The following is a 23,103-nucleotide window of genomic DNA, read 5'->3' as shown; positions in this document are numbered from 1 at the left end:
CAATTGGAAACAACTCTCATTCGAAGTGATTGCTAAATTGCAACCTCAGTCGTGACAAACTTACGGGTTTTATGAATTATGCGTCTAAATATACACGCTAAAAGTGTTTAGTGTTTATTACTCACCAGTAATCCTTATAAGAACATTCTCCATTTTCAAAATGGTGGAATCTATTGCGATCTCTAACCATAATTTTTCGCCTAGTAATCTTTGCTATGAACTTGATCATTGCGTGGCAATCATCATCGCATATCCTTAAAATTTTCCCAACTCTAAGTGTTGTGTAAGCTTCAGTTGAGACTAGTCCGTAGCATATTGCAAGTCTCTCACTATGCACATCCAAAGCCTATTCCTTCTGTTCATCATCAATATCATGTAAAGCCACCTCAGTTGGTAAATAACCTTCGAACTGTGTCAAATAGTTTAACTCCTCTAACCTCAGTGGCGGGTAAGAGCCAAATGACACAAACCCATCAATGAGGGAAGTGTAAAGGTACACATTTGGGTTCTGGATGCAGCGGAAGAGCTTGATGGCATGACCAATGTAGTTCACCTTGCAATATACGCGAAGAAGCTCGAAGGCTACAAAAGGGTCTTGTGAAGTTCTAGTTTTTACGGCGTGGCAGTGTATTGATTGAACGTGTTTTGGGTTCTTGCGGTTCTTGTGAAGGAGTGAGATTATGGCTTTACGAAGGTTAGAATCATGGGAGTAAGAATGTGGATTCGGTAAATTTGCGGTTATGGTAGGCACTGTGGAAATAATCATTTCAGGGGCGTGATTCCCGTTCTTCCCTGTTTGGTAATGGCCTTATTATGTGCTTTGGTTACTGAAAATTAGCGTTTTGTAATGTATTTATTTCCACGTTTTCTTACACTAGACGCGCAGAACTTGCAGCTTGTGCTTCTTTAGTAAGGTACTCCCAACCAAGCACGTTAGTTGTTCATCGGGATTCAGATCACACACTGCAATAATTATTTTTATGTAAAAAAGTTAATATATATAATTTTTTAGATAGGTATTATATTTAATGACCATGTAAACTAATATATCTCACACGAAGTGATCTCATCTATTTCACCTCTTCGATTATTATATTCTTCCTATGTAACTGATGTTTATATTTGCTAACTTTAAAAGGATTGGGTTTAATAGAAAAGTGTTCTTTAATATGCTCAAGTGTTTTATTTAATATAAATTCTTATTATATTAATAGAAGATAGTGAACTTTATTGATGTCAAAGCACAACGAAGCTATGTTAGATTTCACGGCTAATTGTGTGGATCAATTCAAAATCATACATTTCAATTATATTCTCAAGTAAAGCACAGTTGGAATGGGTGACACATGGCAAAACTGTCACTCACAAGATTGAAGCACCAAGGCCTTGTAAGGCCATAACAAGTACAGGAAACCAGCAGAACAATTTGCTCACCAGAACGCACAATCCTGAATGAGTACAACCAAAATATGCTCTGTTCTCTCAAGAAGCTCCCATTAATCTATCAGCAATGACCTGGAGGAAAACATCAGCAACTTTAAAACCAAAGACAACTCAGATGATGCAAACAAAAAGGCTTTAGGTTTTAACTCTTTATTTTCTGCAAAAAGACCAGGGAAATAAATAGCAAAAAACAGAATCCAGTTATACTTTCTATAATCAGGAGTAAATAGAGTCAACTATCAAAGTTGAAGTGTTTCAAATAACATGTCTGTTGCAACTTGGTCTGTTGTTTGAAACACTAACAATTAACAGTGACTGAACAAATCCTCAAAAGTAGACGAGAGAGGTAGTACACTGGAAAGGAAAATTGTAGTTATGTCAAGACTCAGAAAAAAAATCAACACGTTATTGTTACAATACCAAAATAAATGAAACAGCATGTGGCTTTTAATCAAATGAAATCTCCATAGCATAGTCTTTGAAACAATCAAAAGAAATAAACATTGATCGATCGCCATCAAAATGCACAATAACTTAAATTCTAGTTGGAAAGCATCATACCTAGGATTATTCTTACTACAAGGCCTTATCATTCTCATCCTTCTCAAAAAGAGAACAAATAATGATTTCAAAAGTTACAGCATTAGGGATGCAACCATTGTCTTCCATCTTTTACTTCATGGCCAAAGCTTCATCAAGCATGCCCTCTTTACAAAGCCCACTGATCATGACAGTATATGTCCAGACATCTATACAATAGCCTTTAACCAAAAGATGTTGGAAAAACTCCTGTGCATTCTTAAGTCTTCCACCCTTTACACAGCCCGTCAAGTACTGTGTGTGTACACATTTGGCTGAATTCTCCGTTCCTTCATTTTCTTGAATAGTGCAATTGCCTTGTCAAGGTATTAGTTTTTGCATCAACCGTCTAATAAGGAAGTGTAGGTGACTACATCAGCTGGTTGACGTCTGCGGTGTATCTCATCAATAAGATCCAAAGCATAAGACTTTCTCCCTGATTTGCACAATCCATCAACAAGAGAACTGTATGTCATTGTATTAGGAACCATATTTGTTTTCAGCCTTTCTTTTAGGAGATTCATGTCTTCATCCACCCTTTTACTCTTACATAATCCATTAATCATTATATTGTAGTTGTAAACACATTAGGATTTACTTCTATTTGGCCCATAGCGTGGAATATTTGTTTTGTATTCTGCACTTCACCAACTAAACAATACCCATCCATTGAAGTATTGTAAGTAACAAAATAAATTTTTACTCCTTTTCATCACACAGCTAATAAATTTTTGGCTTCTTTCACTTTTCCTTCTTTACATAATGCATCCATCAATATATTATAGGTATAAACATCTGGGTCAATGTTCTTCAGTATCATTTCTTTTAATAAACCAAATGCTTCCATTAACTGACCCGCAAGGCAAAAGCCACAAATTAGAGTATGGTAAGTGATAACATTAGGAAAATTTCCTCTAACATCCATTTCAGAATATAAATCATAAGCCTCGTTTACGAGTTTATCTTTGCATAAGCCGTCAATGATGGTGTTGTACATTACAACATTAGTTATAGTTGATCTGTCTTCAATCACCCTCAGCAACTTCATTAGCGCCTCTCATTTCTCCTATTTTACATAGTCCATTGAGCAAGGTTCCGCAACTAACATGGTTAATCTGAAATCCTTGTGCTACGAGCTTGTCATGAAAGTGCAGTGATTTCCTGACCTCATCCTTGAGACACAGACCTTTTATGAGTGTAGTCAAGGTTAGGGTATTTGGCTGATAACCTAATTTTAGAATTTTGCCCAATACAGAAAAAGAAAAGGCCATATGGCCCAAGTGACAGAAACAATTGATGAGGATGTTCAAAGTAACAAGATTTGGCTCAATTCCTTTGACTTCCATTTGTTTAGAAAGGGAAATGGCAGCGGGATAGTACTTCATCTTTACAGGTGATCCTAAAATCTTGTTAAATTTGATGATGGGTGGGGTATGACGCATAAGGAGCATGCGATTGAACTGGGAAACAGCATCATCAACAACATTGTCAATGGATGGAGGCTGAGAGTGAAAGCAAAGAGGGAAAATGGGGTTTGGAAGAAAAGAGCTTAACCTTCTTGACAATGAGAATGACAGTGACATTGTTGTGTTGAATCGGTTTATGTGAGACAGAGATCAAAGCTTAGTTTGCTCTGATTTGGGGCATGAACTGATAGAGAGCAATGCGCTAACAACAAGATATTCATGAGGTGATAAACAACTGCAGTAGAGGTAGAGAAGTAGAGGTAGAGAAGGTGGAGACATGGCGCGAAGAAATAGAGGAGAAGAAGAAAAGTGGGAGAGCGAAGAGAGAAAAATCGGAAAACTAGAATAAAAACAAAAAACTAAAGCAAAACAAAAAACAAAAAATGATAGTCATTGATTTCAAAATAAGCTTATCTAATGGATTTAAATGAACTTTCCTACCATGCGAAACTTGAACTTTCCCACCGTGTGAAACTTGTTTCAATTTCGAACGGTAGAATCTGTCTTAAACTAATGGGTTGTATTAAACAACTAAAGATTCACACGTGACGACCTCTTCTACTCAATCCTACCAGGTGTCTCGAGCAAATTAACAGTCCTGCAACTCTTTTTGTTGCGCTGTTTCTCTCCCATGAATGGAAAACCACATTCTGCATTGTTGCAGTCACAGTCACTCTTCTGTTCCAATTTGGATGCTCTTCCCTTTAATGCTCACTTTCATGTCAGATTTTCTTTTCAAGAAATTAATAACAAGAGCAACTGTAACTTTTAAGTCTCCTAGGAAGATATATATGGGGCCATAGGAATTATCCTTGGCTTGAGCAACCACTGCTCTTACGTTATTGCAATACTTTCTAATTCAGTGTAGGGTATCTTGTTTCTCTCTGCAGAATCGTAACTGGTTTTGCTCCATTTCTTTGTTTTAAAGACACTTTTTTCAAGAATTAATTTAAAACCAACCAAGGTGCATGTGGCATTCCTAAGAGGATATAACACCAAATAGACGACATTGAGTCACCTGATCAATTGTCCTGATGTGATCCTATCTTGAAACAAGTTAACATCCTTTCAAGCGCAGTTCATTTGTTATGCTCAAACTTCGTAGTATTGTACTTCCTATTTCTACTAGTGCAATCACTCCTCCAGTGCCTGAGGTAGTTCTGCTACTATAATAAACCTAAACGTCAAAACTTTATCATATCGTACTCCATAGAAATGAGAAAGTAATGGGGAAATAACAATCTAAAATGTTTAAAATTTAGCAGGTACTCTTAATCCAGTATTTTTTTTTTCAGCTTATGAAGGGTACATTTTAGAGCACATCATAACATAAGGATAATGTTTTGTGAACAAAATTTCAGACAGCAAAAGGCTATTTTCTTAGATTTTGGAATATAATTTTAAAAATGTGTTTACAACAAAATGATAAAAATATAAAGAAAGTAATCTTAATTATGTAATATATAATTGTCAAATTATGCTCTGCTAACTTAATGCATAGCAACAAGCTCTGTATCAAATGTTTCAAGGTGAACAATACTAAGCTGCGACTTAAACAGTAAAATTCCACTTGGTACTATGGGGATATATAAGCATTGGATGTCGACACCAACTTTCAAGTTTCAAATTCCAATTCCCCAAATATGTCATCGAGGGTCCATAGTAAAATGATCAAAAGAAATCATGTTTCAAAATCGAAATTAAATATGCTAGTCACCTGTGATGTGAGTATAGATTTGTTCAACTGCAGTCAATTGAAAATAGAAATCAAAGCGCAACAAAGTTATATTAGATTTCACAGTTAATTGGGTGAATCAATTCAAAATCATACATTTCAATTATATTCTCAAGTAAAGGACAGTTGGAATGGGTGACACACGGCAAAATTGTCCCTCACAACATTGAAGCAGCAAGGCCTTGTAAGACCACAAAAAGTACAGGAAACCAGCCGCAACAAATTACTCACCGGAACGCACAATCCGGAATGAGTACAACCAAAATAAGTTCTGTCCTTTCAAGAAGCTTCCATTAATTTATCAGCAATGACCTGGAGGAAAACATTAGCAACTTTAAAATCTAAGACTACTCAGATGATGCAAACAAATATGCTGTAGGTTTTAAATCTTCCTTTTCTACAAAAAGACCAGGGAAATAAACAGATAAAAACAGAATTCAATTATACTTTCTATAATCAGGAGTAAATAGAGTCAACTATAAAAGTTAAGGCATTTCAAATAATAAGTCTGTTTCAGCTTGGTTTGTTATCTGAAACACAAAGAATTAACAATGACTGAACAAAACCTTAAAAGTAGACGAGACACTGGGAAGAAAAAATGTAGGTCTGAGTTATGACAACACTAAAACAATAAATAAATAAATGAAAGTTATTGTTACAATACCCAAATAAATGATCCAGCATATGATTTTTAATCAAATGAAATGTCCATAGTATTGGTCACTCACCATGAAAATTCACAATAACTTTATTTGTAACTGGAGATCGCTCACCATGAAAATCCCTAAAAGGTAATAGGCCTTTAGCAATCATTTCATGCAGAAGTTTCTCGGCCTTATCATTTTGATCCTTCACAAAAAGAGAACGAATAATAATTTCAAAAGTTACAGCATCGGGGATGCAACCATTCTCTTCCATTTTTGACTTCATGGCCAATGCTTCATCAAACATGCCCTCTTTACAAAGCCCACTGATCATCACATTATATGTCCAGACATTTATACGACAGCCTTTAACTAAGAGATTTTGAAAAAGTTTTTGTGCATTCTTAAGTCTTCCACCTTTACATAATCCATCAATAAGTGCCGTGTATGTGTACTTATTTGGCTGAATTCCCCGCTCCTTCATTTTCATGAATAGTGCAGTTGCCTTTTCAAGGTTTTGGTTTTTGCATAAACCATCTAACAAGGAATTGTAGGTGACTACATCAGCTGGTTGACCTCTGTGGTGCATCTCCTTCAAAAGATTCAAAGCAGAAGTAATTCTCCCTGATTTACAGAAACCATCAATAAGAGAACTGTATGTCACTGTATCAGGAATCATATCTTTATACAGCATTTCTCTTAGGAGATTCATGGCCTCATCCATCCTTTTACTCTTACATAATCCATTAATCATTATAGTGTAGCTACGAACATTAGGATTTACTCCCGTTTGGACCATGGCGTGTAATATCTGTTTTGTATTCTGCACTTCACCAACTAAACAATATCCATCCATTAAAGTATTATAAGTAACAACATTAGGTTTTACTCCTTCTTTCATCATCACAGCTAATAAATTTTTGGCTTCTTTCACCTTTCCTTCTTTACATAATGCATCAATCAATATACTAAAGGTATGAACATCCGGGTTGATGTTCTTCAATATCATTTCATTTAATAAACTGAATGCTCCCATTAACTGACTGGCAAGGCAAAAGCCACATATTAGAGTAGTGTAAGTGATAACATCAGGGAAAATTCCTCTAGCATCCATTTCAGAATAAAAATCATAAGCCTCGTTTACAAGTTTATCTTTGCATAAGCTATCAATGATTGTGCTGTACATTACCACATCAGGCCTAATTGATCTGTCTTCAATCTTTCTCAGCAACTTGATGGCGCATCTAGTTTCTCCTATTTTACATAGTCCATTGAGCAGGATCCCGTAACTAACCTGGTTCATCTGAAATCCTTGTGCTACGACCTTGTCATGAAAGTGCAGTGATTTCTTGACCTCACCTTTGAGACATAGACCTTTCAGGAGTGTAGTCAAGGTTATGGTATCCGGCTGATAACCTAATTTTAGAATTTTGGCCAATACAGAAAAAGAAAAGGCCATTTGGCCCAAGTGGCAGAAACAATTGATGAGGATGCTCAAAGTAACAAGATTTGGCTCAATTCCTTTGACTTCCATTTGTCTAAAAAGGGGAATGGCAGTAGGATAATGCTCCATCTTTACAAGGTATCCTAAAATCTTGCCAAATTCAATGATGGGTGGGGTACGACGCACAAGGAGCATGCGATTGAACTGGGAAACAGCATCATCAACAACATTTTCAATGGATGGAGGCTGAGAGTGAAAGCAAAGAGTGAAAGTGGGGTTTGGAAGAGAAGGAGGAAAGGTGGGAATGGAAAGAGAGGGAGAAGAGCTTAACCTTCTTGACAATGAGAATGAGAATGACATTGTTGTGTTGAATGGATTGTGTTTGTTTGGTTGGTTTATGTGAAACAGAGATCAAAGCTCAGTTTGCTCCGATTCGAGGCATGAACTGATAGAGGGCAATGCGCTAACAATAAAATTGAGAGAAAGAGACTAATGACATATAGTTAATTGAAAGAAATTTTTTTCATATACTTCGTTGAAAAAAATGAATGTTAAGTATTAATATGAAAAAAAAACATATTTTCTAAGAATGAAAAACATATTTAAATTATATATAATTAGTGTTTTGCCGTTTATGATTAATCTACGCATGCAACATATGTCTTCCCTTACTCTTCCTTTACTATTATTTGCACCCAAAATATACATTTGAACTTGTTGAATTTTTTATTAGCTTTGTTCAAATATTAAATGTATGCATCTTACATCTTTAACTTCATCTTTATTATCATTTATTAATATAAATCTTAAACATGATAAATTGATAGGTAAGTTATTATAAATTTCAAATAGTATTTTTTATTTCTACCAATAAAAAAATATCTTATTAATTTAATGTATTTCTTAATTTGAACGAGGAATCATCTTAAAATAAATAAATAAGTTAAATTTGATTAAATCAAGTTATTTTAATTAATTTTTAGTTTTTTTGACAATTTTACAAATTTATTTGATCAAATAAAAGTGTTTGAGAAATGATTTTTTCTTATTGACTTATAAGATTTGTTTTCAATCATAATTTAAATTTGCGATTATCATTTTTATTTTTAATTTCAATAAAATAATAAAATCTATCATTTATCATTTTATCTGAAATTAAATTATTTATTTTGATAAAAATCCTCCTTATCATTTGTTAATTAAAAAATTATTTTTCCATTTTGAATTAAAGATGTTTTTCATATTTGAAAAATAAGTGATTTTCATATTACTAACCAAAAATTAATTTTTTATAAAATTATTACCTGAACAAAAATTGTTTCAATTTACTACTTGTAATTAGTCTTCTACCCTTAATGATGACGTGACAGATGTCATCATCCTTAGTCAATAACACGTCATTGCAAATAATGACGTGATAATGAGATGTCGATGATAAGACGTGATAACATGACACTCAATTTGACACACATCATCACTTGACACAAGAAGACTAACGACAAGTTGTAAATTGAAACATAAATTATTTTCAAGTAATTACCTGACAAAAAATAAATATTAGATAATAATTTGAAAATAGTTCATTTTTTGAAAAACTTAATTAAATGTTTTAAAAATAACTATATGACACATTTTATGTCGTGCAATTCGAGCTTGTCTCTTCGATACTAAATAGCATGGCTTTTATTCTAATGATAGCAATTAGAAACAACTCTCATTCAAAGTGATTGCTACATTGCAACCTCAATCGTGACAAACTTACCGGTTTTATGAGTTATGTGTCTAAATATACACTAAAAGTGTTTATTACTCACCAGTAATCCTTACAAGAACATTCTCCATTTTTAAAATGGTGGAATCTATTGCGATCTCTAACCACAACTTTTCGCCTAGTAATCTTTGCTATGAGCTTGTTCATTGCGTGGCAATCATCGCATATCCTTACATTTTTCCCAACTCTAAGTGTTGTGTAAGCTTCAGTTGAGACTAGTCCGTAGCATATTGCAAGCCTCTCACTATGCACAGCCAAAGCCAATTCCTTTTGTTCATCATCAATATCATGTAAAGCCACCTTAGTTGCTGGTAAATAACCTTCGAACTTTGTCAAATAGTTTAACTCCTCTAACCTTTTGTAGGTTCTTTTCCTCTCAGGGTATCTGAGGTCTCCTGAAAGAAACTCATGAATTGCATTGTTGACTTCAATAGAACTACAACCTGGTTCCTTTATGATTCCTCCCTTCTCCATCTTTTCTCTAACTTCTGCAGCATAGCTCCATCTTTCCAAAGAAGCATAGAAATTTGACAGCATGATGAAGGAACCAGAATCTATCCTATAATGTTCACTCAAAAGTTTTGCAACCTTTTCTCCTATCCCTATGTTCTTATGGATTTTACAAGCACTTAATAATGGGCAAAGCATTTTATCATCAGCTTCCACTCCCATCCTCCCAATGAAGTCAAAGGCCTCTTCAAGCCTACCTACCCTACCAAGAATGTCAACCATGCAGCCATAGTGTTCTACCTCTGGTTCAATCCCATGAATCATTTCCATTGATTCAAATATTTCACCACCCAGATCCACCAACCCTCCATGGCTGCAAGCATTCAAAACCCCAACAAATGTTATACCATTTGGCCTAACCCTCTCCTTAAGCATTTCACTAAACAACTCAACTGCTTCAATGCTCTTCCCATGCAAAGCCAATCCCCCAATCATGGAATTATAAGTAGACACATCTTTCACTCTCACCCCATCAAACAATGATTGTGCCTCATCAATGTCACCACACCTTGAATACATATTGATCAACGCACCGGCAACAAACCGGTTAACCTCAACACCACACTTGCGCATGTATGCATGAATCCATCGACCGAGCCAAAGCTCCCAACTGTGCACACGCGGACAAGACACAAACAAACGTAACCTCATTAGGCTCCACACCCTTCACTTGCATCTGCCTGAACACCTACAAACCCCTGTTGAACTCCCCATTCCTCACCAACCCATCAATCACCATTGTCCAACACACTGTATTCCGAGTTCCCATCTCATTGAACACTTCAATCGCCTCCTCAACCATCCCACAATCAAAACACGAACCAATCATAACGGTACATGCCACCACATTTCGTTCAGGCATTCCATCAAACATCTTCCTCGCATCCTCCAATACACCACACTTCCCATACAACTCAACCAACTTCAACCCAATGGACCTATCCAAGCCCAACCCAGATTTCAAAACAAGCCCATTAACCTCTTTTCCACTTCCCAAAGCACGTTGAAGCACGCATGATTTCAACACCGCTGTGACTGCATAGTTATCAGCCAAAACGTGCTTCCGAACCATTTGGCATCAGTGTAAGAGCCAAATGACACAAACCCATCAATGAGGGAAGTGTAAAGGTACACATTTGGGTTCTGGGTGCAGCGGAAGAGCTTGATGGCATGATCAATGTAGTTCACCTTGCAATATACGCGAAGAAGCTCGAAGGCTACAAAAGGGTCTTGTGAAGTTCTAGTTTTTATGGCGTGGCCGTGTATTGATTGAACGTGTTTTGGGTTCTTGCGGTTCTTGTGAAGGAGTGAGATTATGGCTTTACGAAGGTTAGAATCATGGGAGTTAGAACGTGGATTTGGTAAATTTGCGGTTGTTATAGGCACTGTGGAAATAATCATTTCATGGGCGCGATTCCCGTTCTTCCCTGTTTGGTAATGGCCTTATCATGTGCTTTGGTCACTGAAAATTAGCGTTTTGTAACGTATTTTATATCCATGTCTTCTTACACTAGACGCGCAGAACCTGCAGCTTGTGCTTCTTTAGTAAGGTACTCCCAACCAAAAGCACGTTGTTCATCGGGATTCAGATCACACACTGCAACAACTATTTTTATGTAAAAAATAATAATATATATAAATTTTTAGACAGGTATTATATTTAATGAGCATATATTATTTGTATTAAAATAAATAATATTATATCATGAATAATATTAAATGAGACCACTATAAATTTTAAAAAAAAATTATTAATTTTTCTTTTTCTTTTTCTTAAAACCTTTTTCTATTACTTCTATTCACTTCAAAAACATTACGAATGCATTGTTGATACCAGGAAACAATGAAATAAAGTAGTTAAATTAAGATTTTTAATAAATTTCATTTTCAAATTGTAATAAATTCTGTTTTGAATATAAAAGTAAAGTACATAATCATTTGATCACATAGAAGTAATTTTTATTGTACTAATCTTAATTTTTTTTATCAATTCTTTCTTGAAAATTTCAAATTTTTAAAATATATTTAATATTTATAATCAATTTAAATCCAATTTTTTACAAATATATTTTAATTGAATTAATTCAAATGATAAGTTTTAAGTATTTTAAAACGATTATGAATACTTATCCGAAATTTTAAATTTTTCAAAAAATATTACAAACGGTTATGAAATAAATATTTAAATTAAGATTTAACCAATTTCGTTTTAAATTTTAAATAAATTACTTTTTTAACATTTGAATTGATTTTAGCTTTTTTTTCAATAATATAAAAAACTAGTAAAATTATTAATATTACTTTGTATGTAATTAAAAAAAATCCTCCTTTAAATTTATTTGTACACGGTACTATTTAATAAGTTGTATTTTCTATTTCAAATTGAGATTCTCCATTCCTTTTTATATGTTTCCTCTCCTTCCTCTCTTCGATTTCATACTTTTATTCCTCCTTTTCTTTCCTTTATTTCTTTTTTCCTCCATTTCTTTTATTTATTTCTTTTATATTTGCAAAACTGCACAACATTAATAATGTTTCCTTTGAGGAAGGTTTTGTCACATGCACAAATGTCATTTTTTATAGAAAAAAAATATTAACAAAGTTGTTAGATACATCCTACCAATAATAACATGATTAAAAAATTAAACTAAATCAATTTTTTACAAAAGAAAGTTAACTCTTAGATTGAAACAAATGTTATTTTGTTAGTGTTTTATTAGTAAATGATTAATTTCTAATTAATAATGAAAAGTAAGGATATTAGTTAATGATGCAGTTAACGACTGCTTGATTACCTTGTTAACTACACATTTTAGATGAAAATTAATGGGCATGACATTTCAAAAGAAAATCAATGGGAGTGCATCTTGGTCAATTACTACAGAGATTCTCCATAATATAGTCATTGATTGGGCGCACGTGTTTTTAATATTAATAAGACAGTAATCAATACAAATTGTTTTAATAATAATATCAATATTTACATGAGTTTTTTTTTAGCAAAATTTGCATGTAGAAATAACTAAAACTCTCATTTCTAATTAATACGAATTTTTTTACTTTAATAATAAGAGAAAATAAGAGATATGCTTGTTCTATTTTACTTCTATTTGACTACTTTCTAATTAATGATGCAATTAAGGGCTCCTTGATAACCTGGTTAACTAGACAATTTAAATGAAAATCAATGGGCATGCTTCTTGGTGCATTTTACTATGCAGAGATTCTCCATAATATATTTATTGACATGCGTTTTTAAGATCAACAAGACAATCATCAATACAAATTACTTTAATAATAATATCAATATGTTACCTGATTTACATAAATTTTTTAATGAAATTTGCATGCAAAAAAGGTGGGACGATTTTTCTGGAAAACTTCTTCGTTTTAATAATACGAGAAAATACCACTTTAATGTTCAGAAGATGGGCCTTACACATGTTTGCAGTCCTGTGATACTCATACAAATTGTACTGCAAACATATCGGTAAAGAGCACATGTAAATAAGTAGTAACAAATTTATTAACCAAGTTTGCAAAATTTCAGATTACTAAACACAAATCTTAATGACATTTCAATGGATCTAAACTCTGAAGGTTGTAGCCAGCTCTAGTAATACAACACTTTTCTTCAGGCTAGAAATGAAATCAACATACAAGTATAATGAAGATTATTTTTAGTTTCATTAGGAGACAGGGAAATCAGAAATTACCTGGCAAATAACAGTATTAATATACAGAAACAAAACAGGTCTGGAAAAATGAAATCAAAGCTCAATTATATTACTGCATATACTATTCTATTACATGAAGCTACCAATGCAGAAAACAAAAACTTGAATGTGAAATTGCATAGCATTTTTCTTTTATGGACAACTACATATAGAAAGGGACAACTACTGAACTACATCAGATTAAAATCAAAACATCTTATATGAAGACAAGGAGATACCAATGAATCTCAACTACATAGAATTAAGCATTTTCTTTGAATATGACAACAACCTTAAAAAGGCACACTTTCAGCACCACGCCCACAGAACCGAAGGGTATCTAAGTATGAAGTAAAGCAGACATTAGATTGGAATCTGTGTTGGCAGATTTCCTCAACCCTCATATAGTTTTCCTCTGTTAAACCATAGCTATAGACCCTTGTTTCAGTTGCAAAAACTAGGAGATCACCATTCATAACCGCGAATCCGGTTATTTTAGGATTTTCCTCCCTCAAGCCCATTCCTTTTGTTCTTACCTTGAGAATTCTCAACCATCTGCTTGGTTCATAATCTGTCAAGATCCAAACAGTGAAGACAGATTTTCTTAGCCTCACCAAACATATGGAGCATTGAGCTGTGTAAGCCTTTCCCCAAATGAAAATTCTCATGTCACAACTTGAATCATGGGAGCCCCTTCTAGCATCTTTTGGCACCCTTAGCATTGTTGAGGTGCCACTCTCTAGATTGTAAGACATGACATAGGGGTTAAAAAAGCAGCTCCTTTTAGTCAGATAAGGACCACAATCAGAAATGAAGTGGATTGCCCTGTTACAACACACAGGCATGTTAAACTTCATGTTCCTGCCACCTACAAAGAAACTTGTTTCCATTGTTTTCCACGAACCTTCCTTAGGCTTGAAAATCTTGCAGGCATAATTTGAGGACCAATCTGTTGTGCTTTCAAGTTCAAGGTGAAATACCATGTAATCATCATCACAGCCATCGTAGGAAGATTCTAGCAACAGCATTGTGGGATCAGCAGCATCATATCTTTTTTGAACTTCCTTCGGGGTGGGAATGGGTAACCAAGTTTTTGTTGATGGGTTACAAATGAAGAGTTCAATTGGTGTGTGGCTCGTGGCGTGATTACAAAGAATCAACCCTTTAGTGGAAGCCAAGACTCTTGTTGAGTTAGACAAGAATCTCAGAACATCATGGGACACGCCAGAAGACAATTGGTTTCCGGGTAATGGATGCAACTCAACTTCAACTTTTTCATTGTAATGAGGGGTCTCTTGTTGAAGGAAGAAACATGTATCATCCTTCTTCATTGAGTTCTGAGCTTGCTTTGATGCAAAACAGGTTTCTTCAAGAAGCTTGGCCAGTGTTTTGCTTGTGCATTTGAACCTATGAATGGCTTTGGCAGGTAAACAAGAAAAAACCTCAAATAACTGGTCCCAGGAGAATGCAGCCATGATGACTGCTGCAGAATGTGTGTTAAGAGACTTGGGAAACAAGGCTTTGAAGAGTGTTAATGAAATTAGGAGCAAGTGGTCACGGTTTTTTATAGAGGAGAGTTAGCTTAATTATTTTAAATTTAAATTTTTTCATTTATAAGAGTTATTTTTTTATATCTAATGCAATCAGAAAAATTATCAAATTAAACTCTTTTTTTTTTTTAATAAGATTACGGCTTTGGAAATCCCTAGACAAATAAATGGTCATACAATTGACGAAATTTGACAATGGCTTGGGGGCAAAGAAATATACCCAAAGGCAAAGAGTACTGCACAGGACTTATTTGGTGTCTTGGAAAGATACGCGTTTGTTCAGTAAGATTAGAGAGACCTAGCTAGCTTTTTGACCTATTTACTAGCTGTCAAGATTAAATTACAAAATAAAATAAAAAATTATTTGGATGATAATAAGATAAGATAAAAAATATATATGATGAATCTTAATTTTATCCTATCCAGTAGAATATAATTATAATCTATATAATTTAACAATATTAACCGTTTGTTAAAATTGCGTGATAGTTTTCTAAAATTAATCTACTATACTATATCTATTCTATTATCTATTATATATCTATGTAAAAAAATGTTTGATTTGGAGTAATATCACGTGAGAATCTCATAATAATTTAATTAATTAATATAGATTCTATATTTATTTTATTTATTAAATTGATTTAATCATTTCAATAAATCTTATATTAATTGATATAATAAATATATTATAATAATAATAAACTAATGTATTATTATTATTTGATACATCGTGATTGGTTCAAATATTATAAACTAATTTATCTCACCCAAAATGATATGATTTATTTCACCTTTCTGATTATTATATTTTTCCAATGTAACTAATTATTATATTTGTTAACTTTAAAAGTATTGGGTTTGATAGTAGTGTTCTTTAACAACACTTTAATGCCACCTAAGTATTAGGTGTCTTCGACTGTTTTGAATTTTTTTTATCCACAGAAGAAATTGAAGACTTAGTAAATTTGATTTAAAAAATAAAATATAATATAATGACGCTAAATGAGAAGACATTTTCCAATTAAACGTATAAGTTCCTTGCTAAAACAAGCGGAAAAAGTAAATTGTTTTTCCCCCTGTATTATTGTGATAAATAGCTGAATTTTGTTGAGAAACATCAAATGATTTAATATCTTGGAACATCAATTGTTATCTCCAAACTAGCAATACATGCGACATAAAACCCTTTAAAAGAAAACGCAAAAATAGATGAAAAGTTAAAGATAGAGACAAGACGAAAAGGAAAGCATTAAAATTGAAGTGAAAAAAATGTAAATATAACTTACATAAAAATTTACAAGCTACATGAATCTACCTATTAATCAACAAGCTAAAAAGGCATGGAAAAAAATCATTTTGAATAAATATTAAGGCAAAAAATGAAAGGAAAAAAAATAATCTGAAAGCATATCACACTATTGAAACCACATACCTTGTGTGCTCTGCAATGCATGCAATCAACTTATGAATGAATAAAGACTGAATCAAAAGCTTGGATGTTATAGACTCAATGTTTTCTTCCAAGAATGAAATCCCCCGTTTTGGAACTTTTTGTGCTATGCAATGTCAGGTTCTATCAATCAAGCTTTCCTATGAATAATGTTATTATGCTTTCAAGGGTAATTGTTTCATCATTATCTCTCAAACTTGAACCATTTCCAGTTAGCATAAAGTGCTTCATTTTCAAAAGGGAGGACATTGTTATGGAGGCCATCTGGTCGTTGAGAGATAAAAGCAGGAGGTAGCTTTTCCCTGTATTTCTTTGCCATCATATCAGCCTCCAGAAATACTCTCTTTAGGAAGAAAAGAAAGAAACAAGCATATGTCAATATCAATCTTACATAAACCAAAGCACTTAAATAAAAATAAAATGAAAAGGAGTAAATAATATATGCACTAATAGTGTAAAGATTTTTTACCCTGTCATCCAATCAGAAACTATTATATATGATAAGTTTATTGACTTTTAAAAGTTACACTAACATAATTTCATATTAGTTGACAGTGTAAAAATTTCTGTACTACCGGTTCATATAAATTAAACTCTAAAATAAATACCTCTTTATTAGATAGAAATAGTCCAGGTTCACTCTCAAGGTCTGCAATGCTGCATGCCATGAAGACAATTAGATATTAGCAGCAATGTATACCACTTAATCTTCTTAAACACAACTTTTGAGAGAAAGAAAGGTTTGAACAAAACATTTCAACTAGAAAGGAACAAGGAATGTGAGCACAGTGAGTTCAAGTACGTGCAACTCAAAACAAAGTTAATTTATCTCAATTTGCAAGAAACCACTGTAAAAGGAATGAATGAAAGGCCTGATGATGCCTAATTTTGTAAGGAGTTCATGTGTCGTAAGTAGTAAGGGTAGGAATTAGGATTTTCGTTAGCTTGGAAGGTTTGTTCTGATTCCTTAATTAACTCCAAATAAACAGTAACAAACCGAGTGCATCGGTTCGTAGTTGTGGGGTTAACCCCCCATCCCTTGGGCAAAAAAACAAAATAAACAAGTGCACCCAACAATTACAGAAGTCAGTCAAAAGTCACAATCCATTACCTTAAAGAAATTTTATCATGAGAGACTGACTTCACGACCAGAACTTTAACCTTCTCATCAACAGAAAGTATGTCACTGATGGAAGTAATTTGGGCTCGAGTGATATTTGAAACATGTAGCAATCCACTGAAGGTACCCAACAGATTAATTTTAAATGTCAGGTCATGCACATACAGTTTGCTGATCTCAATAATTTTCACTCGTGATAAATTAAATGTCAATTGTCAGGTTATATATATACAAAGATATGCAAATCTTAAAGATGTTAACAAGGAGAATAGGATGACAAAATAGAGTTCTTAATAGAAAAACAACCAAGCTAGAATCTCGGACGATGCAACAATTTCCACAAATAGAAAATGGATAGGTATGTGCGTATGAGTATGAAAATTTGTGATCTAACAAGGATTGATGCACCTTATATTTGTTAAATTCATGTATTCACTAAGATGATAAAAATTTCAATGTAAAATGCACCGATATCTATAAATGAAGTTAAGTCATGTCTGCTTCTGGGTTAAAATTTAAAAACAAGAAAGTGCAAGAATTGGTCTAGAAAAAATGTCAAACCAAAGCAAACAACCAAGGAAATATTTACTCTCTTATATGATTAGTTGATTATTTGAAATTTTATGAAAACCACATCTCCCATGGTAGACATACCATAACCACCAAACTGCTTACCAATTAAGCACTTACCAATACATTGCTTCCCAAAAGTTCAATTGTTAACTAACTGGAATTTCAACTTTTTATGCATTGACAATTTAAATTTCGCTAATTTAAGTAGTCTTTGCAGAAGGGTGGTGATGCTGGTTGGAACCAAGGCAATATATTCTTATCCACATTTAAAGATTATATTTTCTCAGTTGTCGAACCTTGTTTAGTCCTTTTTTCCCCTTTTCTTTCTGGTCATAAGAATTTAAAGTATATTTCTTCTTTGTAATCAGAAAATTGACATGGCGACTTAATTACTAAGGCAGTAAATGACATCTAGAGTTCAATAAGCAAGTTTCATAATACCACCACAAGGGAATGACACAATATGTTGGGAAAGAAAAATGAAAAACACTTAACACTCAATTTAATACTTTAATGACAGTACTCCACTCAATTCAACAGTGTTGAATACTGTTACTGCAGGAAATGAGGAAAATATAAAAGTGAACAGGAAACAGAGTGGCAATCCACCAAATGGTTTAATAGAAATAATTGGACAATTTAATCTCATTAGAGTTGATGCAGGTCTACATGATTCTATTTTGAAGGGATTCACAAGTATGTTTTGCCTACAAAAAGCACTCATGTTATTGCACATGAATTATCTAGTTTGGTTTCTATCTTTTCTGTAAGAGATAAGTAGGATCAACTTGCATTAACATTTTTTTTCTTCACAAGTGGCAACATTTAAAGCAGGGATATTGGAAGCATGCAAGCATCTAAGCGATACTCTAAGATGAAATTGTTCCCTTGGAAATAAGAACTGAACCTACATGAATCTGTTGAATAACGTTATGACTTACCAAACAGTCAAATAGATGCATGAAGAGTTAACTATCTATATCCAAGATATCACTCACCTTCTATTTGTTTCTCCTATCCTTATTTGGGCTCCATAAGGAAGGATCTTTCTTACGGTCCCTTCAAGAAGTGTTCCTTCTCGAAGATTTAGCTTTTCCTGCAAACGTATCAATTACAAAGCAGGGATTTCAAAAGACAAAAAGGAGAAAACAAAAGGTAAACTCCAACACTGACTATTCAAATGAGGCAACAACCAAGGAAATAGACAGATTTGAGTACTGACCCAAGCTTCCCTCTCACTAAGTATCAAATTGTTTTCAGCTTCATCTACTAGAATAACTTGTACATGCATATGGCGTCCAATCTACATCATTATTATCAAATAGTTGTAAGGACTAAGAAGTATGGAAGAAAAAACTGAAGACAAACAACAAATGGTGAGAGAAACATCAAATGTGTACAAACGTCAAACTGGTGTAGTTTTCCACGTATAAAGAAACTGGAAAATAAGGAGGAAAAATGCATTTTAAGTAGTGAAAACTTTTCAGGTAACATGCCGAGCAATAAGAATTGAAAAATAAACTAAATTCATTTACCAAAAGGAGGTTTATATAGTACTATGTAAGACAACTTGAGATCACCCCTTGAACTCCTTAATTATCATGATATATAAAAATTTAATAGACTGGTGTACATTTAAGAAAATACAAAATTAAATAAATTTAGGTTTGTGGAAAAACACTGTGATCTCACTGAAGTAGTTAGGGAATATATTTTGAGTACATGTCAGAACTAAATTTTCTGGATGTTGAATATTCCTACTGTTTAATTAGTTATTAAAATCTCTGGCCACTTTCTTAAGGCACAGATATGCCTAAAGCTTGAAAAGATAATTGCTTCAGTTAAAAACCAACAACGAATTAACAGGGTAGCTCATAGAGGCTTCTGCCAATCACACTCAAGGAAACCAAAGCTACAGAAGATTTTAATTGAGCCTAATAACACCATCCGCATCAGTTAAGCTATAAATATTGTTATATGCTGATCCACTCAATAGTATATAATACAATAATAGAGTACCAGAATCCCATGGAAGCATATAAGTAAATTAGCTGTCCCAAAATAAGATTTTTAGTGTATATAATTTTTCTGTTGGAGAAAAATTACAGGGCTGGAACTCACATTTTCTTTCAACTCAGTAATGCTATTTGCTCTTTTCATAAGCTCGGCTTTGGGTAGGAAAGCTCGCAAACCCTGCATATCCAAATTCAAGAAGTGATAATTATCTTCTCAAATGATACATGAACATGATTATTCAGGTCAGTGGCACAGACCTCAATCCTTGTCAGCAGTCCCTTAGTATTCCACTCAGTGATTCTAACTTCTATAGGTTCACCAAGCTGTTTTATCTGCCCAGAACATTAAAAGCATAAGATTTTAATCTCATCAGCAAGAGAAGAGATTAATTGATTTTGTAGGTTTTAAAATTGACTAAAGCAATAATCTGACTTAAGATCATTGCTTTCAAGTTTGTTATCACATATATTTCCTGATTATAACTGTAGTTATTAGTGATGTAACACATTCGCTTACCTTATCAATAATTCAATATATGATAATACTTTCCAACCTAGGAATCATGAACACGTCAAAACTGTTACCATACCAATGCTAGCCTAAATCCTTCAATTTCTTTACTTTATTTTTGAATTTGTGTGCTAATAACTAGATAAATGATAGTATTTTATTGTGTTCACAATGAAAAATGTTGACTATTGAAACTTGATGTTTTTATTGTAATGTAAGATTTGTGTTTTTATGTTAGCTCAATATCATCTTTTTGTGTTGTATCCTAACCAAGTTGTGTCCTATAATTTTTAGAATTTGCAGTTTCTTTTGTTGGTGTCATGTCACACTCATGTCTTGTGTTGTATCTATGCTTCGTGAGATTCCAACTAAGTAGTCATAAGAACCTAGAATTTGCATCCCATTCACAAAATTACACATAAAAGTTTTCATATCTAATATACTAAACATAACCAAGGTAAAAAGAATAATGAAAGGAAGACAAAAACCTGCCTCAGCCGATGCCAGGCAATCCGGCGAAAGAGCCTCCTTGTAGAAAGCAACGGCCTACCAGCAAGTGTCCTACCGAGAACCTCAGCAAATAAAATGGTTCCAATCTCTACAACAGTTCCCCCAGGCACTGGCACCCCATTTATTGCATCATCATTCTTCAGAATCCCTATCTTCCCCTGAACCGTAGGACTCTCTTCAGCATTGTTCACATCACACAACAAGTGCTCCATTTCTTTACTATACAAGGGAAGCACCTCCTTTGTCAACATTGTCCCTGGTAACTCTGACCCCACATTCACATTGAGCTTGTTCTCATTACCTGAAACAACAACACCAACCACAAAATCCCCAGGTTTGGGCTCATAGTACTCAGCACAAAACTTCTCAGCATTTTCACTCTCATTACCCCTTTCTTTGGAACCTTCTAACACCCCACCAGCTTCTTCCTCCTCCACCACAGAATCATTACTCCCTTTGAAAAACTTCAAAAAGGGTGCCAAAACATCCTCTTCGGTAGAATCATTCTCTGAGTGTACATCAATTTCAGAAAAGGACTCGTTTTTAATGGGAACCAGTGAAGGCTTGTCCTGCAGCTCAAGCGTTTCAAGCTCCTGGATCCTATCATCAACCACAAATTCCTCATTCCTGGAGCAAAATGGAACATGGGTGGCTCCCAAAATTGAAAATTTATTTGTAAAGGGGCAAAATTTTTGGGGTGTTGGAGATGGGAGTTTCACGGGGTTCGCATGTGGTTTGTTCCTCAAATTGTTGCTGATATGATTAAGAGGTAAAGAACACTTGGGAAAACAAAGGGACTTACAAGAACAAAGAATCAATGACATCTTCGAATGCTGAGACACAATTTGATGTTTTGTTCAGTTCTCAGTTTCGTGCCACTTTGGTTTATCCTCTTTTATCTTCACCTTTTGCTTCTTTCTCTCACTTCCTCCAGTTCAGTTCAGTTCACAAGTAATTTGAGCCTCGCTGCATTTTGAGTGGCAATGCCACCAACACTATCTCGTTGTTAAGGGATGACTGTCATTACAGTTAGTGATAATTGTACTTAATTACACTAATCTCTCTTGGTTTGATCTTTATTAGAGCATGGAGTATGGACTCTTGTGAATTCATGTATGGATGAATCGTGGAGATAAATTTTTAGTATGTATTAAAATTAAAAGTATATATGACAATTTTATTAAATTTTTATATCACTGAAAAAAGATTAAACAATAAAATTTTCACAATAAACAACTTAATTTACTATAATATAATATAAAATGAGTGCATTTAAACTTTAAAAATAATTTTAAAATAAATGTCTTTATATAAATATTTTTAAAAAATAAATAAGATTTATTTTTTAAAATAAGTAAGAAAATTATTTTTCAAAATAAAAATAATTTAGTAAAAAAATACTTATTTTATTAAAATAAATATTTATAATAAATTATCTAATATTCAACCCGTTCTAATATATTTCTTATTATTTCAAACGGATTGAAATCACATTCCTCCTAAAAGTCTGTCCCTTTTCATGCCCCTCCAATCATGTTATGTAACGTCAATTAAAAAGAATGTATTTTAAATTTTCACATATTAATGTCATTAACCTAAGAAGAAGTCCTTAAGCAACGACCCTTCCTTTTCCATCCCTCCTCTTCCACCAATGGATATGGTGTAACGTTTTAAAGGACAGAAATGAGGAGTCCATGTATCTCACTCTCACGAGATTGGAGAAGGCAAGCAAGATTAGAAAAGAAAACGACCATGGAATGTAGTTGAAATCAGTAGCTATATACCTCTTGATGAGAATCTCAATGAAATATCTCATAATAGATGGAAGAAGGAGGACAAGCAAAGGTATCACTTAAAATCTAAAGCTCGTAAGTTCATAATTTGTGTTTAATTTGAAGAAGAATATACTAAAGTGCACAACTTTAAAAGTGCTAAGCAAATGTAGAACACTTTAGGTCTCACATATGAAGGTTGCACAAAGGTAAAAAGAAATAAGTTGAGTTTGATTGTGCATCAATATGAGTTTTTTAATATGGAAGAAAACAAATTAAAAACATACAAAA

General features: G+C 33.4%; 3 protein-coding genes and 2 pseudogenes across 5 annotated transcripts; all 5 read right to left on the bottom strand.

The window, feature by feature from the left end:
• Positions 1 to 1,207: 1,207 nt before the first annotated feature.
• LOC114389613 (putative pentatricopeptide repeat-containing protein At1g12700, mitochondrial) lies at positions 1,208 to 7,800 on the bottom strand. Of its 2 annotated transcripts, XR_003661793.1 has the most exons (3): positions 5,952 to 7,800; positions 5,455 to 5,535; positions 1,208 to 1,515 (listed from the first exon to the last, which is right to left on the bottom strand). XR_003661793.1 is itself a non-coding variant. In XM_028350313.1 (2 exons), exons 1-2 carry the CDS (start codon positions 7,669 to 7,671, stop codon positions 5,525 to 5,527), a joined length of 1,731 nt encoding a protein of 576 aa, XP_028206114.1. In that variant the 5' UTR covers positions 7,672 to 7,800; the 3' UTR covers positions 5,243 to 5,524. The 2 variants fall into 2 exon arrangements, 1 of the variants encoding a protein (XP_028206114.1); XM_028350313.1 differs by lacking the exon at positions 1,208 to 1,515 and having other exon boundaries at positions 5,243 to 5,535.
• On the bottom strand, positions 1,787 to 3,780 carry LOC114389614 (annotated as a pseudogene).
• A 1,300-nt stretch (positions 7,801 to 9,100) lies between the features above and the next one.
• On the bottom strand, positions 9,101 to 11,196 carry LOC114390145 (annotated as a pseudogene).
• A 2,405-nt stretch (positions 11,197 to 13,601) lies between these two features.
• On the bottom strand, positions 13,602 to 14,783 carry LOC114389973 (F-box protein At1g30790-like). Its single transcript, XM_028350665.1, has one exon. The coding sequence runs from the start codon at positions 14,781 to 14,783 to the stop codon at positions 13,602 to 13,604; it is 1,182 nt and encodes a 393-aa protein (XP_028206466.1).
• Positions 14,784 to 16,093: 1,310 nt separating this feature from the next.
• Positions 16,094 to 22,077, bottom strand: LOC114389206. Of its 2 annotated transcripts, XM_028349836.1 has the most exons (8): positions 21,019 to 22,074; positions 20,278 to 20,352; positions 20,126 to 20,197; positions 19,227 to 19,307; positions 19,003 to 19,100; positions 17,423 to 17,548; positions 16,920 to 16,968; positions 16,094 to 16,654 (listed from the first exon to the last, which is right to left on the bottom strand). In XM_028349836.1, the coding sequence occupies exons 1-8, from the start codon at positions 21,862 to 21,864 to the stop codon at positions 16,496 to 16,498; spliced, it is 1,506 nt and encodes a 501-aa protein (XP_028205637.1). In that variant the 5' UTR covers positions 21,865 to 22,074; the 3' UTR covers positions 16,094 to 16,495. The 2 variants fall into 2 exon arrangements, with proteins under 2 accessions (XP_028205637.1, XP_028205638.1); XM_028349837.1 differs by lacking the exon at positions 17,423 to 17,548 and having other exon boundaries at positions 21,019 to 22,077.
• Positions 22,078 to 23,103: the final 1,026 nt, after the last annotated feature.

This window comes from Glycine soja, chromosome 16, assembly GCF_004193775.1.
Source record: "Glycine soja cultivar W05 chromosome 16, ASM419377v2, whole genome shotgun sequence".
NCBI lineage: Eukaryota > Viridiplantae > Streptophyta > Magnoliopsida > Fabales > Fabaceae > Glycine > Glycine soja.
Note: the sequence above shows the minus strand (reverse complement) of the source record. Positions and strands in the feature narration are given on the sequence as shown.